The 18,735-nt window shown below is 38.0% G+C and overlaps 1 protein-coding gene across 1 annotated transcript in view; it reads right to left on the reverse strand.

The window, feature by feature from the left end:
• Window positions 1-18,735, reverse strand: part of MS3_00007110 (uncharacterized protein) — a 49,250-nt gene that overhangs the window by 17,382 nt on the left and 13,133 nt on the right. Inside the window, exon 7 of the mRNA XM_051215366.1 lies at window positions 4,000-4,227. Within this exon, the coding sequence (XP_051068580.1) occupies window positions 4,000-4,227 (228 nt within the window). The remainder of the gene's footprint in view (window positions 1-3,999; window positions 4,228-18,735) is intronic.

Genomic DNA, 18,735 nt, shown 5'->3' on the forward strand with positions numbered 1-18,735 from the left:
CCACTTTTATGAAGAAAGTAAAAGAAGGTTACAGCAGGATCGCCACTGGCTTCTATTCTGAGCCATATCTGATTACGTATCTAGCCACTGTGTAGCACCATCTCTCGGACCCCAACCAGGGAGTCGTGAAGGACCAACAGAAGCCAGTCCTTTGCAGCTTTCTTTCATACCACGACACCATGTCACGCACTGACCACCTCTCTGCTTCTTCCAACCAGTCCCAGAGCCGGCAAATAATGCACAACGTGGAATTCTCTGGGACGACATTCGTAGAACATGTCCAAGCCACCGAAGTCTCCGTGCCTGGACACACGATGCCGAACCTCTGCATTACTGACATGGTGTTGCCACTGGATGTCAGCAATACTTCGGAGACAACGATGATCGAACACAGAGAGTCGTCTAACGTCCTCAACTCCGAGAGGCCAGGTTTCACAAACATAGAGCAAAACTGCTCTCACAGACGCGTTGTAGATCCGACCTTTTACAGCCAGACTAACATCACGAAGGCTCCAAAGGTGGCCCAAACTGGCATAAGCCGCTCTGGCTTTCACTATTCGTGCATTGATCTCATCACTCACGCCACCACCAGCACTTATGCAGCTACCCAGATACATGAACTTCTCAACTACGTCTATCTGCTCACCATCCAGGGTGAGTACAGGATTGGAATCCTGCCAGTCTTGTAGGAGTACTTTGCACTTCGGAGGAGCAAAGCACATACCATACCTACGGACACTGATTGCCAACTGATTAAGTGCGGATTGCATGCCTTGGGCATTATCGCACAGTAAGACAATATCGTCCGCATACTCAAGGTCGAGAAGTCTTTCTCCAGGCAACAGATCCACATCACCATTACTTACATCCATCAGAGCTGTTTCCAGAATGTCATCGATGGCAAAGTTGAAGAGGAATGGTGAGATTGGGCAACCCTGCCTAACCCCACTGCTCGAATGGAACAGTGGAGAGAGGTGGTTGTATGCCCTCACTCTGCCTGAGGTGTTTTTATATAGGGCTTTTAGGATGTTAATAAACTTCTCAGGCACACCCTTCTTCAATAGACAATCCCAGAGAACAGTCCTATCCAACGAATCGAAGGCAGCCCTGATGTCAAGAAACACTACGATTGTTGGCCTTTGATAAGTATGGCGGTGTTCTAACATTTGGTGGAGGGTGAAAATATGATCAATACATCCTCGACCAGAACGAAACCCAGCCTGCTCCTGGCGAGTCAATCTCTCTCGGGTTTTGAACAACCTACGAAGTATGACGGAAGCCAATAGCTTGGACGCAATCGGAAGTAGACTTATCCCCCGATAGTTGTTACAGGAACGACGTGAACCCTTTTTAAAGATAGGGACAACTATCGACTCATTCCATGACGTTGGTACACTCTCTAGTTCCCAAACCTTTGTAAACAACGTCGTCAATTCCTTAGTCAAAAAGTCACTACCATCTTTAAAAAGAGCCGGAGGTAAGTCATCTGGGCCAGGTGATTTGTAACGCTTCAAGAGTTGGAGTTCCTTGCGGACTTCCTCCTCGTTTGGTGGATCAGTTGTCACCGGCCATGGAGGGCAGGACAGTCCGACCGATGTTGCCGGAGCAGCAGGCCAGTTGACCTGCCCTTCGAAAAATTCTGCCCATCGTCCAAGACGTCGATGGATGTTAGTGATTGGCATCTCATCATCCTCGCAGATTGTTTCACTCACACCAGACTTCTTGCTGCCAGTGGCTCGGATGAGCTGGAAGAGCTTCCGGTAGTTACCAGATGCAGCTGCTGCTTCCAACTCATTAGCACGATTCGACCACCAGGCTACTCGGTCCTTACGCAAGCTTTGCCCAATTTCCTCACGTAACATCCTTCGTTTATGGTCAAACTCACGGTCACCCGGAGTAGACCGACGGGCTTCAATGAGTTGTAAGGAACCTGAAGAAACCCAGTGCTTATAAGCGGGACGTTTCACGAACCCACAACTGACTGTACCCGTCATTTTCATGGCGTCATGAAATTGCAACCAATGCTCATCTATAATTTTCGGTGGAATGGTAGCTAGCCTAGAAGCTAGCTCGGTTCGATACTTTCTTGCAACAGAAGTTGCAACCAGCTTGCTAACATCAATCCGTTGGTGGAGGTCACTTCGTTGGCCACTGAAAAGTAAAGTAAGATTGGCGCAGACCAAGGCATGGTCAGAGTCCAGATAGATACTCCAAAAGGAGCAGCAGTCTTTTACACAACCACGCCAGCGGTAGCTGATCGCGATGTGATCAATCTGAGTCCAGGCTTGAGGTGCAGAGGGAGGACGCCAGGTGGCACATCGGCGATGACTGTGCCGAAAGTTAGTGCTAGCCAGAACCAGGTTGTGGTCTGTGCACAGTTGCAGTAGACGGTCTCCGTTATCTGTCCTGTGACCAAGTCCCCATCGGCCGACTGAACGACTCTTCTGTGCCTAGACGCCCGACCTGAGCATCCAAGTCTCCGGCTAGTACTACAATATTTGTCGAACGCACTTTCTGGAGAAGAACAGTTAACTGGTGGTAAAACTCATCCTTGATTGCATCCGGGCTGCAATCTGTCGGGGCATAGGCGGAGATGACGAAAAGACATCGTTTCTCACACCGATTTCTTCTCACTTTGATGGAACTTTCTAATCTAACAGCACATAACCGACTGTTAATGGGGATCCAATCGACTAGTGCTGCCTCAGCTCTAGCGCCTAGTGCGACACCAACGCCAGCAAGACCAGACGAAGATGCCACAGGGTCCTCGGATAAGCGCACGTAAAACAAGCTTTTTGAAGTCACAGATGTAGAGCGAATTTGTAGTACATCACCAGAGTCTTGAATACGGGTCTCGGATAGACAACAAACATCAATATTAAGACTTTTCAAAGGCATAGCCAGCCCTATCTGTTGACCAACCTGAATAAGTGTGCAAACGTTGAAGGCAGCCAGTTTGAATGGCGCACGTGGTTTCAGAAAAACTGCTTCAGTACTCATATTCGATGGTAACATACAATTTTCAACCAGGCAGTGACTCGAGAACGTTTAGATAGAACCGAGTTTCCACCATAGGCGAGCTGCTGTATAAGTCGAAAAATAAGGATACACAGAGTGGGAATAAAAGAGAGTGAATAAGTGACGTCAAGATAATAATAATAATAATGATAATAATAATAATAGTAATAGTGTGAATCATTTGATTGTTAATCGAAGCAAGACAAGTATTTTCCATAAATATCGACATTTCATCATATTTGTGTGTGGGCTGTGATACTGCCTGGGTGCCCAAACTAAAACAGGTGGTTTTCTTAGGGGGGCCACACCACGAGCCTTGAACCTAAAGGTGTGACCCACAAGGCAGTGGAGCATCGTGAGGGGATGCAGTCCCATGGTAGCCGGTGACCAACGATTGGTTCATACGCCATTTGTTCCCGCAGGATACTGGAGCCCATGTGCACCATTGGTTTGGGATCCGGTTAAAGCGCCGGACATTTGCCTTTCATCCTCTCAATTTTGTAATCAACAGTAATGCCACGAGAAGGCAGTGAGTAGGAATTCCCTGGCAGAGGCTGTGTGAGAACATTTCGAGAGGGAGGGCGGACCCACCCCACTCTCGGCCATACCAGGGCATTTGGTAGTTCAGGTGGATGATTTTTCTGGAGTTTTGTTCTCTGAGCTAGATAGACTTCTATCTGAAGTTTGTGCTGATGATGTCGTTCAAAAGAAAGATGAAGGCTCCATGACCAAACCATCTAGCTCAAAGAACAAAACTCCATCAAGAAAATGTAGTGAGATGATACTATCAAAGCAAATCCTAGAGTATTAGAAGTAGCAATACTATTGGTGATTATAGAAAAGATTAAGAATTGAGACAATATAGGTCATCATTAACGTATCATAGAATAATGAGTTAGATGCATTAACTAAACAAAATAACTAGCTATCTAATTAACTAAATGATTGATAACAACTTACAAACAACAACAATGAACTTACTTGAATAGAACCTTTCTTCGGTATATGATAACCTTTATTACTAGGTAATTGTTTTAAATCAGCATAGCCTAAATACGGTGATGGTGCATTATCATCAGATAAATTGAAAAAATATGCTTTCATTGGAAGACGTATATGATTTGGATAGAATGAACCACTAGCGCCTAATTCAATTGAAAATCCTTCAACTTGTCCAACTGGATGTATACGTCCATTAAGCATACTTTCCTATATGTGTGTGTATTTAGAGGGTGAATAAAAACAACAACAAAGCAAAACATATATGATATATAGATGTGAGGGGATTACAAGATCATAGATAGAAATATGCGTAAAATATTGATGACAAATGAAGTAGTGTGAAATTATTTTTTAAGGAATCATGTAAGGTGTTGAGTCAGTGGATTGTACCATCTCTGTAACCCCAATGTCATGTGTATCAAGTCCTTTTTAGTGTAGATCAAATGCTACAGGTACAACTTGCTGACGGGTGCCAAAGAGCACGAAAACCAAGTCCATGGTTTCCTGTTGACTATCTCCAACCACCATCTAATCTCAACATAGTGCATACAGTGTCGAGTCACCTAGACTAGTAGCCACATTGCAACTTGGTCAATAACATTTGATCTACACTAAGAAGAACTTGATATTAATCACCACCCAGCGATCAACCAAATGTGAATAACTATATGAGAATCACTTTGTTGGTTAATATTACCAGTTGTTTTTTAATACATTAAAACTAATGACAAAATCATAAGGTTAATTTGGAATATGAGTAATTTCAGTATGCGGTAAATATAATTCACATGATTAAGTCGGTATTTCTATAAAACATATATATATATATTCCTAAAATAATTCAACTGTTTAATTGTTTACTGTACTGTATACATATATATTAATGACTTTCTCCGAGATTGTAAATAGGAAGTAATCATTTGTGAACTTAATCAAATAGGAAGTAAATACTATAATACTTGTTAACTATACACCCTTAATGAAATGGTATCTCGTATTGATTACCAGAATTCAACTCTACGATTTGAATTCAATACGACTCTTGTTTTATTTATTTTAACAAATAGATATTGGTACAAGAAGGCACCAAATACATATGCGCCACACAAATCTCATTTGATTTGTGTGAGTACTGTGATACTGCCTGGGTGCCCAAACTAAAACAGGTGGTTTTCTTAGGTGGCCACACCCGGAGCCTTGGACCTAAAGGTCTGATCCACAAGGCAGTGGAGCAACGTGAGAAGATGCAGTCACATGGTAGCCGGTGACCAACGATTGGTTTATACGCCATTTTTTCCTTCAGGATACTGGAGCCCATGTGCACCATTGGTTTGGACTCTCCATGTCCACCAACCCGGTTAAAGCGCCCGACATTCGCTTTTCGTCCTCACATTTTCGTAAACAACACCCCCGTCACGAGAAGGCAATGAGTAGGACTCCCCTGACGGAGGCTATATACGCGTGGCCATGTTTGGTTGATTACATATGATCAATCCAAAACTACGGATTACTATCATGTTTCTGATTAAAATCACGAATTAATTGATGTTAGACCACCATTAAAAACCTGGAAGTCTTGGATGGTTATTTCATCCTAGCATGGGACTACTCAACAGTGCACATCCACGATCCTGTTCATACCGTACCGTACTATTTACCCGGCAAACATTAAGAACTCATTATTTTAACTAATGTAATATTTAGTTCAAGAAACCAATCAAATTTCAGATTCTCAAGCCATTAACTTCACTTTTCAAATAAAATATTGGAAAAATAGGGCTTTCTAGCATGAAAATGTACTATTCAACTTTGAAGAAGTGAACTAATTCAATTATCAGAAATAGGATTTTGTATTGATTGTGGTAGTTTAAGAGTTGAATTCATGAGTCGATTAGAGCTAGACCACTATGGTTAACCTAGAACCATTGGACGGCTGTTTCGTCCTACTGTGGGACTCCTCAGCAGTGCATATCCACGATTCGCTCGCGGGATTCAAACCTAAGGTCTTCGGTCTCGCGTGAGAACGGTTAACCTATAGATCACTGGGCAGGCTGGCGTTCAACAGTGTTATTGTGTAATTTCAACCAATCCATGAAATTGCACCACCATCCACCATTGTCTTCAGTGAATCACCGCCTCACAACAGACCTGATTGAACTCCACTGGTCACGACTTCTCACTAGAACTCCAGGAAATACCTCTTGAAGACAGTTACTAATGAGCAGATCTTGAGTGAGCACCATTGAGGAATACCACATTAGGACGAAACGACCATCCAGTGCTTCCAGGTTTTTCATAGTGATCTAACTTTAATTGACTCATGAATTCAGTTATTAAATAATTCAATGCATAATAAAAGGAAACATACACACACTCAGGAAGGAAGAATCAGAAAACCGATATATGATTCAAAGAAGAGATCAATGATGGTATTTTTTTCGTTGTTCTTTTTACTATAAATTTTATGCTTTGATCATATGATATACACAATAGTATCACATGTAAACTAATTGTGTATGAATCAAGGAGAAAATAGGCTTCTTTGTATTTAAATAATAATAATAATAAACAAAACGACCAAGGAAGTTAGCTGCATAGAAACATTCTTCATAGTTAAATATATAAAGGTATAAATCACTTGGGTTAGAATCATATTCACTAAAAGTACTTCTATGAACTGTGTATTTGTACGTTTTAGGTTGTTACAACAACAGCAACAACAAAAAAACCGATTTTTTTTGTTTCTAAGAGAAACTAGTATGTTAAGGATAGGGATTTTGTGATTTGTATATAAACAACAAATATAGTTTTGTTTTATAAGCAAAGATGAATGGCGTCTAGTAGTAGAATGGAGTTTAACGTGTGTTTCGTCCTATTTGAGACTCGTTAACTGAATGTACGTGTTCACTCTGAGACTCGAATCCACTACCGTTGGGAAGATATAAGTAAACAATATCAAGAGAAATATAGTTTTTAATATAGGTCTAAAGAAAATATTGAAAGTAATATTTATTGTATGTTTAAAATGTCGATGTTCAAAATGTACAAATTTAATTCAACGATCATTAGTTGATGATGAATATAGAGAATAAAACGGTCTGTAGCTATAGAGATTTCAGTAAAGTAGATAGTATAACTAGTTCCTGTTAGTTAGCCATGGCATAGATAGCACAACACCTTGGAACTAAGCATTTTACTAGTTGGGACTTGTCAAGAAGAGATATTTGAAGTCTTAGGTGAACTGATGATCCTTGTGAGACTTGGATCGGCATCACTGAGCATCATTTGAGCCATAATTAACCTCCTGTAGGATAGAGATATGTAAATTGTTTGAGCATTGAGTAATGAACAATATCGTGTTTGTCTAGTTATTTAGTACTGATTGAGTTTTGTTAATTGTAGGCACACGTTGCTGATGAATACTAACTAGCACGAACCATAGATACAGGATTTACTGTGGACTACTTACAAACACCGAAAAACAAAATAAAATGAACACAACATCGAGTCACTAAGACTAGTAACCATATTGCGAATTGACTAATAGGATTCGATGAACACGGTGAGACTAAACAAAAATAATGTTGGTTATTAATCAACGATCATTTAATTATAACTAGTTCGTCTAAACATTAATTGTAACTAGTAGTAGCCTAGCATATACAAATATGAAAATGTTTGTTGAATTAAACTATTTCACACTAGACAAAGAAAGTGATAGATATCATTGATCCACTGACATACATACACCAAATACATATGCGCCACGCAAGCCACTTAATTTGTGTGTGTGCTGTGATACTGACTGGGTTTTCTTGTGAGGCCACTCCCTGAGCCTTTGATCTAAAAATCTAATCCACAAGAGAGTGGAGAGACGTCAGGAGATACATCCCTATGGTAGCCGATGGCCAACAATAGGTTCATACGCCATTTGTTTCCTCAGGATACTGGAGCCGATGTGCATCGTTGGTTAGGAATCAAGGTTTTCCAACTCCCTAGGTGGATCATCCGTATCCACCAACCAGGTTAGATCGCCGGACATTCACTTTTCGTCCTGTCACTTTCGTAAACAACATTAATGCCACGAGCAGGCAGTGAGAAGAACTTCCCTGTCAGTGGTTGTACATGCGTGGCCATGTGCATTTAGAGAGGGAGAGATGATTCTTCCCACCCTCGGCCATTCCAGGACATTTAAGGGCTGATAGTAAAATAAATAAATGAAAATTGCCTATAAGATCATAATTTTCATCGAAAATTTTATTTCAAGCTCTAACTGTCACTGTATCTGCCTTTCGATTTGCTCATTCAAGTTGGAATAACTTACAGTAGAATGTTCATAAATGACAAATATATGTATAACTTTAGAATAATTAAAATAAAGTCCTCAACGTAAATCACATTTTTATATGCAACATTCCCCTTGCTAAATAAACAGAAAAAAATGCTCGATATCCAACTGTTCTTGAGAACCCCTTACCCTCTCCCCATACTATTTAATATAATGCCATTTTACAACTAAACAATACACATGGATATATAACAATACCAAAGTTGGACTTGATCATTTCAATTAAATTGAGTATTGAGTAGAGAGTTGATAATAAGTATACAATTTGTTATATCCCAATGAGTAGGTGAATTATATTTCTGATGTTTCGTGACTTAATGTAAGCCATTTCTTCAAAGTAAATAAATAACCGATATCAAATTACCACAGGTTTAAATGGTGTTAATTTATTTCCGGTTTTTTTGATTGACATCATGAATCGATTGATGTTAGACCACCATTTAAAACCTGGAAGCACTAGACGGTTATTTATTTACTCTGAAGAAGTGAATTACATTAAGTCATGAAACGTCAGAAATACAATTTTTCTACTCATTGGGATATAATAAATATATATTTAACATCAATTAATTCATGATCTCAACCAAAAACTTAACAATCTCCACAACCCCCATACTGATATATTTAATAGTTGGATGCATGAGTCAATTAAAGTTAGACAACCATGGAAAACCTGGAAGCATTGAACAACCATTTCGTCCTAGTATAGGAATCCTCAGCAGTGATCATCCACGATTCACTCGAGGGTTTCGAGCCAAGGACTTTCGGTCTCTCGTGTGAACACTTGACCTCTAGACAACTGGACCGGCCAACATTCAACAGTGTTAATGTTTAACCTCAACCAATCCACGAAATTGTGCCACCGTGCAACATTGTTTTCAGTGAGTTACTGTCACACAATAGACACAGAGGAGTTCCATACTAGGACAAGACGGCTGTTCAATGCTTACAGGTTTTCCATGATGATCTAGCTTTAATTGACTTATAAATTCAACTATTACATTACTAAAATCTCAACGAAACCCTCTTCTGATCAAAAGATATTTATTAATACAGATTGATATTAAAATAACAAACAAACAAGCAAATCAATTAGAAGAATCATTGCCTTTAATCATATTGGATGTGTCAATCGACGTAGAAAGTAGACATATGACAGTAAAAAAACGCACACACACAAACACCTTAGTCGGTATTTCAATGTTTCTTACAGTTACATTGAGCACATACATATATGTGTATGTTATGTAAGCACGAACAAGTAATCTGATACTTTTGTTCCATTGATATTTATTACAAATGATAAAACGTGAATGACTACAAGTAGATTTATAAAAGGTGATATATATGATTAGAAACAGACAAATTAAACATAAAAGATGGAGTGTTAGTAACTATGACAGGTTTGTAAAATCTGACACTATTTGTTAGGAAAATAGACAGTTTTTAACAAATTAAAGGATAGAAGTTATTATTTTCAATAGTTGAAATCATGAGTCAATTGAAGCTAGAACACCATGGAAAACCTGGAAGCACTAGACGGCCGTTTCGTTCTCCTGTGAGACTCCTCAACAGTGCGTATACACTAACCCGCCCCCGCGAGGTTCGAACCCAGCGCGAGCGCTTAACAATTAGAATGATAGATTCTGGGTTCGAATCCCGCGGGGAGGCATCGTGCATGCGCACTGCTAAGTCCCACAGTAGAACGAAACGGCTATCTAGTGCTCCCAGGTCTTCCATGGTGATCTAGCTTCAATTGACTCATGATCTCAACCGCTGAAATTATTAAAATCTCCACAAAACCCCTTCTGAGAAGTTATTATATTTCTATGAATAGTAGAGTTTTTACTTAATAATTTAGAAATAGATTGGACGGTTGTTTGGCGGCCTGTTTGAACATCTGAGTTACATGTGCCTGTCATTAATCGCATAACCTATTCAGGCACTTTTCTCAAAAGCGTACAACTTTTCGTTGTACAAGTTACAAAAAGCCCAATCAGAGATATCGTGGTTGATGGCAATATGCAGTGAAAAGAATGTACATTATATCGATGCCGGTTTACTGGACTGCGAATTTCTAACTAGTGACCATTCAATATGTTATCATAAGGATCGACCAAGAAGTAAGAAATGGGACGCAGACTACTTGGTTGGGGTCCGCGTGACTATCGTAACCAATGGTTGGAGACTCAAGGTGACATGGCTTAGAATCGATCACAATGGAGTAGGTGTATACACTCTCTACCGTCCATTAAACTATGAGATTAAAATCGCTTCATATCTTTCTTTCTTCGTACTAAATCTTTCTTCCTGCATTATATCCTTATACACAATTTTTCTTCTATATATTACCACCATTTAATTAAGTACTTCTATGAATCCAGTGTTCATATTGTTGTGCTAATGAAGTATGGCAACTTGTGCCTGGTACTACGTTGTAGCTGACTGACTGACTCTCAATGATGCATAATAATAATAATAATAATAATAATAATAATAATAATAATAATTAACGTTTGTATATCCTGACTGTTCAATAATCCATTCTTGGCTATTATTGACTACAAATAAGAATTCTCTCCTTTTGTCATTCTTTGTTGTTTTTTTTAAATGATTGATGAAGATTTATTTATTTAGCTATTTTAGGTTGAGAATAAACACAAGAAAAAAGCAACGCCAGTATATGATTTTCTTAATATACTCATTTATCAAATTTAGTTAGATTAATCCTTAAATTCTCTGGTAACGCCGAGAGTGGGGAGAGTCAGTTCTCTCTCTCTTGAAATGCTCTCACATGGCAACGTGTATACAGCCTCTACCTTGGAAGTCTTACTCACTGCATTCTCATGGCATTACTGTTCTTTACGAAATTAAGAGGAAAAAAAGCAAATGTTCGGCGCTTTAACCGGGTTGGTAAACACGAAGTATCCATCTAGGGAATTGGAAAACCTTGATTCTAAACTAATGGTGCACATGGGCTCCAGTATCCTGAGGGAACAAATGGCATATGAACATATTGTTGGTCACCATGGGACTGCATCTCTTTACATTGCTCTACTGCCTTGTGGATCAGACCTTTAGGTCCAAGGCTCCGGGTGTCGCCCCCTAAGAAAATCACCTGCTTCGGTTTGGGCACCCAGGCAGTATCACAGCACTCACACAAGTTAAATGAGATTTTTGTGGCGCATATGTATCTGGTGCCTTCTCGTACCAGTATTTAGGAAATGAATGAGAATCTGGAATCATTCATCATAACCTATCCACGAAATCAATGCCAAAGTTGGACATGATAGTTACAAATAAATCAAGTATTAGGTAAAAAGTAAATAATAAAAAAATATTTCTGAGATATCCTAGTGAATAGAAAAGTTGTATTTTTGATGTTTCGTCACTTAATATAAGTCACTCCTTCAGAGTAAATAAATAACCGAACATAAAATCTTATACAAGTCTGAATAGAACAAAAGGAGGAAATGCAGATTTTTAGTATAATCAAAATCATAATAGAGGTGAACATGTTAATATTGTTATTTTGGTCAAGGTATTTATATGCAGGTATGAATTTGTAATATAAATTAACAGTACAGTTTTTACATTAAATCGGTGACCCGTGGAGTTCAACTGGGTCTGGTATTAGAAGGTAACGCACTGAAGACAATGATGTAAAGTGGTGCAATTTCGTAAATTGGTTGGAGTTAGAAATACCGTAGGATTCCAGCTCAGTGGTCCAAAATTTAAGCGTTCACGTACGAGACCAAACGTCCTGAGGTTTGAATCCCGCGAGTGAATCGTTTACGCGCATTATCAGGGTGTCCTATACTAGGACGAAACGGCCATCCAGTTTTTCCATGGCTGTCTAGCTTTAATAGACTCACGAATTCAACTATTAAAGTACATCGGTAATTTCTCCTGGAGATTTAATCCACAAGACAGTGGGGAAGTCCTCTAGTCGGATAAAACATCTATCCAGTGTTTTTTGGTATTCATCGATTGTATAACTAAGCTCACATCATAATGTAAATCAGAAGACTTAACAATCTTTATAAACCCCTTTGAAAATGTTTGAATTTCAACTATTCAGTTTAGAATTCAAGGAATTATAAAACTGTTGTCTAATACTTCGTAATTCTTAATGGTTGTTGAAGTGAAACCATACTAGATCAAATGTTATTATTACTATGATGATCATGATAGATAATAATGTAATTTATTTGTCATAGAATCATCATTAATATCAATGATTAGTGTACTTTTCGAATGAATCCTATTACCTTGACTTAATTTTGTTTAATGGTTAACCTTAAAGGATAAATCAATTTATAATTTTATTATTTTATGTATATAATAATTTATTTATTTATTTGAACATATAAACATTGATATAAAAACGGGCATGGAATAGATATGCGCCACATATGCCGCTTGATTTGTGTGTGGGATTTGATACTGACTGGTTGTCCAGACTGAAGCAGGTGGTTCTCTTAGTGGGCCACATCTGAAGCCTTCCACCTATAGGTCTGATCCACAAGACAGTGGATCAATGTGAGGAGATACAGTCTTATGGTAGCCAGTGACCATTAATTGGTTCATACGCCATGTGTTCCCCTCAGGATACTGGAGCCCATGTGCATCATTCGTTTTGAATCAATGTTTTTCAACTACCCTAAGTGGATCCTCCATATCCACCAACACGGTTAAAGCGACGGACATTCCCTTTTTGTTCTCTTACTTTCATAAAACAAACACCCTCACATCGGGAAGGCAGTGAGTAGGACCTCTCTGGTAGTGGTCGTATACATGTGGCTATGTGAGAGCATTTCGAAGGAGAGAGATGACTTTCTTCACTCTCGGCTGTACCAGGGCATTTAGGGGCAAATGCCTGCTTCAGGTAAGACATTGTATTGACGTTATTCTAATCTATAAGAAGACATGTATTTACTCGTAAAATAATCAAATCAAGCAAAATACTTATATCACCAGTTTATACTACTGATTTTTGAGGTCTCACGTTTTTACATGAAGCCTACTAAACAAAATTAATTATGATGAAGTTTGAACCAATAATTTATTCTATTTGAACGTTGAGAGATAAACACGCCAAAGAGATAAAAATTAAAGCTATTTAATAAGTAATAGCGCGAATGATGAATAGAATAGGGGAATGATTCTAATGTTACTTGAAAACACAAATGTCACAGTGATGACGCAGTTTTATAGTTATTGTTCCCGTTTGCATGAACTCTGATGCTGTCATTATATAATTATTTAGTCGCTTACGCCTATTACCCCTCATGGAGAAGCATAGGCCACCAACCAGCATTCTATCATTTGCAATTCTTTCTAGTCGCTACCGTCATTTTGATGTCTGTTTCCGATTCCCGATGAAGTGTGTAATTTGGTCATACAATTTTCCGTTTCAATTCAAGATTTCAAGTTAGCGATTGCCTTGTGGTGTAGTTTGAGAGCCAAACACCACCCAGGCTTAAATTTTATAACCCCAGTAGTACATGTTCAATCCCGCTTCACAGTAGAACCAGACATCGTATAGGCTTTAACAATACAATCTGAATAGTACAGCTCAATACTGTGTCGCAACTACACAGGTACCAAGCAACCTGGCGGATCATTCGCACCATTCATATATATATTCACGTCACATGTATAGTTATTCCGATCAATGATCATGTGAATCAATTATGCACAGCATGAACAGGCCAAAGTTGACCTATTTCGCTTAAACGACAGTCAAACTCATTAATGTTAGCAATGGTGACATGCCTTACAATGTCCCAATGACAACGGCCCTTGAAAACACTGAAAATCAACCACCAGTATGAATGAAATCGGTTAACCAGCAAACCAATTTTGTGCATGAACAGTCAGCCAAAGCAATGCCAAACCCTCCACAATATCAATGGCGAACCTCCAGTCTCATATGAGACCTTCAGCTCTACATAACCATATTAACTTAGCTTATAGCTTATAACAGTAATGATACATAAATAGATATATTGAATCTCTTCCATGCCTTTTGCCCCCAACTCAATGATACTTCGTGTAGATATGATTATTAACCAATAATGAAACCGTAGATAAGAAATTTCATGGCGAAAAATAAGAGAAGAGCAGATTATGTGAAATATTTTATAGCTTTTTTGGATTTTACTAGAATCAAATAAGTGAATGATGACACCGATAAGATTAACATTAGAATAGTAAGTAAAATAACTTCAACTGTAACTCTTCTAGAATTACGGCCGAACCCAAGCCCAGATAAAGAAGGAAAGTTGGGCATAGGGTTGGCAACCTCATCTTGCTATAAAAAAAAACGCCAACCAGTATGTAAGTAAATAAGTACAAATGATGAATTTGTATACATTTTATCGATTAAATTGTTTTAAAAACATCCACTATGGATATTTTTTTAATCACTAACTGGGTTTCTTACTTAACGTAAATATACTATATATGTATAATAAGTAAAAGAGAATAGATTGTATATAAAAGATAGGGGTGAAATAGATCAGTGTTTATAAAGTCATTAACTATAGGTCAATCAATAAGATTATGAATTTGTTAAGTAAATTTATACATATTTTGAGTTATTGTTAATTTGTAGTTAGGTTAAATTGAGAATAAGATCAAGATGCAATTTAAGGGATCATCGATTGTTGATCCAAATTATGTAGAGGATCCAAATTATAATAACAAGTTTTTTAGTGTTTTGTATATATCAGTTATTGAGTTTAAGGATTAGAATTGATTAGTCCCTATTGATATATGTCAATCTTGAGTGGATTTCTAAGACTTCAAAGCTAGCCAATGTTTAATATTAAAAAAAACACTTGTGATTAGATGAAAATACCAAGGGAATTAGATCAGGATCCACGTGTCCTTAAAAACAAAACACACATCCAATTGAACAAGCTAGTGGCTAAAAGGACTCAGTAGTTTAGTGGATAACAAGTTAGGGTTTGAAGCAAAAGGCAATGGGTTAGAATCCCAGTATACATATCGACACTGAGATGTGCATATGCCCAACAGATGAACTTCAAGTAGAACGAAACATACATTCTGGATTCTGCTGATACCGATCATCCAATTTGAACAAAAGAATAGCCACCAAATGATTAGAAAATCTAAACAATGTGATTTAGGATCGACCAAGATAAAACATATGAAATTATCCTTTCCTAAATCTTAAACAAACTGAGGAACTTCTATATGCTTAGGAATTGAGTTAGACAATTTCTGTGTCTGGTAATTAATTCGTACAATTGATTGTTCACTGATTAGTGACGGTCGAATTTCGTCGATCAATTTACAATGTGGACACACACAAGTGCACGACGATGCTATGTCAATTATATCGACAAATCAATTTAGAGTCTTCAATTAACATTTAGAAGTCTGAATATAGCAACTACTTAACTAGTTCTATGATTTTATGGGGTATTTACCAAGTGAACTATGAAAGCTGCTCCTAGAGGTCAGTTAAAACTGTGTGAATTGGGTTACAACTCATGAACATTATCGGTTTCCTCAAGATTACAGATAAGCCAACAGGAATAAAATTTAGCATAAACGTCGTTATCTGCTGACTATCTACAGAATGTCACGGGAATTTACGATGATTTAACCCTAAATCATCAAAAATATTACACAAATTGAGATTAAAAGTCATAACAAATCAGAATGATGGATTTCGGATCGAAAGTAGCTTCCAGAACATTTGACAGAAGCACTCCAAGTAAGGACAGGAGTCAAACAAGGTTCCCAACTCTTCCTCATTCTCTTTCTTCTGGTGGTGGTCGACTGGATGATGAAGACTTCTACATCTGAAGGAAAGAACGGAATACAATGGACAGGTTGGATGCAATTACACGATTTGAACCCTGTAGATCACCTAGTCCTTCCATCTCATATACATCAACGAATGCAGGTCAAGACAAACACTGTACCAACAGCTTCTGCAGCAATAGGCCTCAACATACATAAACGAAAAAGCAAGATCCTCAAATACAACACCAACCCAATCATACTTGATGGAGAAAATCTGGAAGAGGTGGAAACATTCATATATTTGGGAAACATAGTCAATGAACGTGGAGGATCTGACATAAAGGTGAGAAATGACAAACAAGGACAGTACTTCTTCAACTGAAGAACATATGAACCTTAAAACAACTGTCTTCAAGCCAACATCAAATTCACAATCTTCAATGCGAATGCTAAGATAGTTCTACTGCACGAAGCTGAAACTTGAAGAACTACCACAACCATCATCAAAAAGGTACAAGTAGTTGGGAAAAGACGTTGGAAGTGGATATGACATATATTGAGAAAATCACCAAACTGCACCACAATGCAATCGCTAGCTTGAAATCCTGAATTGAAACGGAAAATTGTAAGGCCGAAGAACTCACTGCATCGGGAATCGGAATTAGACATTAAAATGATGGATAGCAACCGGAAACAAGTGGAAAGGATTGTGAAGGACAGAGTTTGATAGAGAATGCTAGTAGGCGACCTATGGTCCATGACAAGGCGTAACAGGCGTAAGTAGCTTCCAGTAAGTGTATACAGGAATAAAAATATAACTCACACAACTAAAAAACCGACACTTCATCATGTGGACTTGATTTCCACCACACTTATAATAAGCTTTAAAAGGTTTTCACACACACACACAGACACACAACATAAAGATATCCACTTCAAACCTTACAAGATTCTTAACATTAGATACAGAAAATCGATAAATCGATTTTTATAGTTTAAGTTCCTTTTCATGAATAATGACTGTATGAAGATGAAGTTTAATTTGTTCTCTAAACGATCAAGATAGCAACAATAATAAGTACATCGATACAATTTATTCAATATTGATTTGAGCAAAACAAACAAACTATAATTGTAAATTAAAACAACACATTATGGATTCACGCTACTACCAGTAGTAACACATGATTATATTAAAGGTACAAAATATCAACATGTTTATGCAATAGATATATAATATGTGTAGGCCTCTTCATATATATATATATATATATATATATATATATATATATATATATATATAAAGAGCGGATATTCGAAATGGACTGTTATGCAATATAGTGATAACGAAGATCAATTTTTGTGTTAGAAAAATATATTGTGGAATAACAAAACTGTATAACTTCTATCCCAAATGAACTCAATTCATTTCACATGTAAACGTGATACATACATTCGGATTTTGAGACGATCAGTGTTATAACCAACACAGAATCAGACAAATATGTGTATCCGTTCAAGTTCTCATACTGAAGTAGTTGAGCGGGTCGAACGATTCACTTATCTTGAGAGTCTCATCAGCCTTTGTGGTCTGGTGTGTGACGAAATCTTAACACGGATACAGAAAGCTCGACTAGCTTTTGCCAACTTGCATCATTTATGGCGTAGGCGAGATATCCGTCTACCAACCAAAGGACGAGTTTACTGTACAGCAGTTCGTTCCGTCCTACTTTACGACAGTGAAATATGGCCGGTAAGAGTAGAGGACATTTGTAGGTTACTAGTATTCAATCATACGTGACTTAGAAGCATTGCTCGTACATCCTAGGACCATCGAGTAAGTAATGCAGTTATTAGGAAACGGGTATTACGTAAGGATGGAAAATCAATTGATAAAGTAATGAAACTTCATCAGTTGAGATGGCTGGGACACGTGTTACGTATGCCCAACGACCGACTGCCTCGACGAGAGATGTTTTATGGTATAAGAGTAGGTTGCAAGAAAGTTAGCGGCGACCAGACCAAAATATGGCAAAAACCCATGAAGTCACAGACAAGTGGACTGAGCCATGTTGGTAAGTGTAGACTACTTGGTTGGGATCCGCGAGAAGATAACAATCGATGGTTAGAGACCTTGAATGACATGGCTCAAAATTGTTAGCAATGGCGCAGGTGCATCCACTCTTTGTGTCCTCCCGAATTCTAATCTTCTGAATTCTTCATGTCCGTTTGTTTTTTTTTCTTTCCAAATTTATATCACTGGATTATACTCCTTAAATAACATCTTTAAACTAATGTTTCCGTTTACTGCTTATACTTTTACTACCTCTACCACTATGGGATTTGAATCAACAATTGTATCTCAGTGCTAATGTGGTATGGCAACTTGAACTGACGTACGTAGGTACGAAGTTCTAGGTTTTTACTGACTGACTGCCTGACCAACACCGAAACGAAATTATAAAAACAAATATCACAGTAGTAGGATTAGTAGTAGAAGTAACAACAGCATCACTGACAGTAGGAAAGATTAAACCTAGACAGTATGATTCGAAAGGAAAAACTGAATTCACCGAATCAAATGT

Source organism: Schistosoma haematobium, chromosome 2, assembly GCF_000699445.3.
Source record: "Schistosoma haematobium chromosome 2, whole genome shotgun sequence".
NCBI classification, from domain to species: Eukaryota; Metazoa; Platyhelminthes; class Trematoda; order Strigeidida; family Schistosomatidae; genus Schistosoma; species Schistosoma haematobium.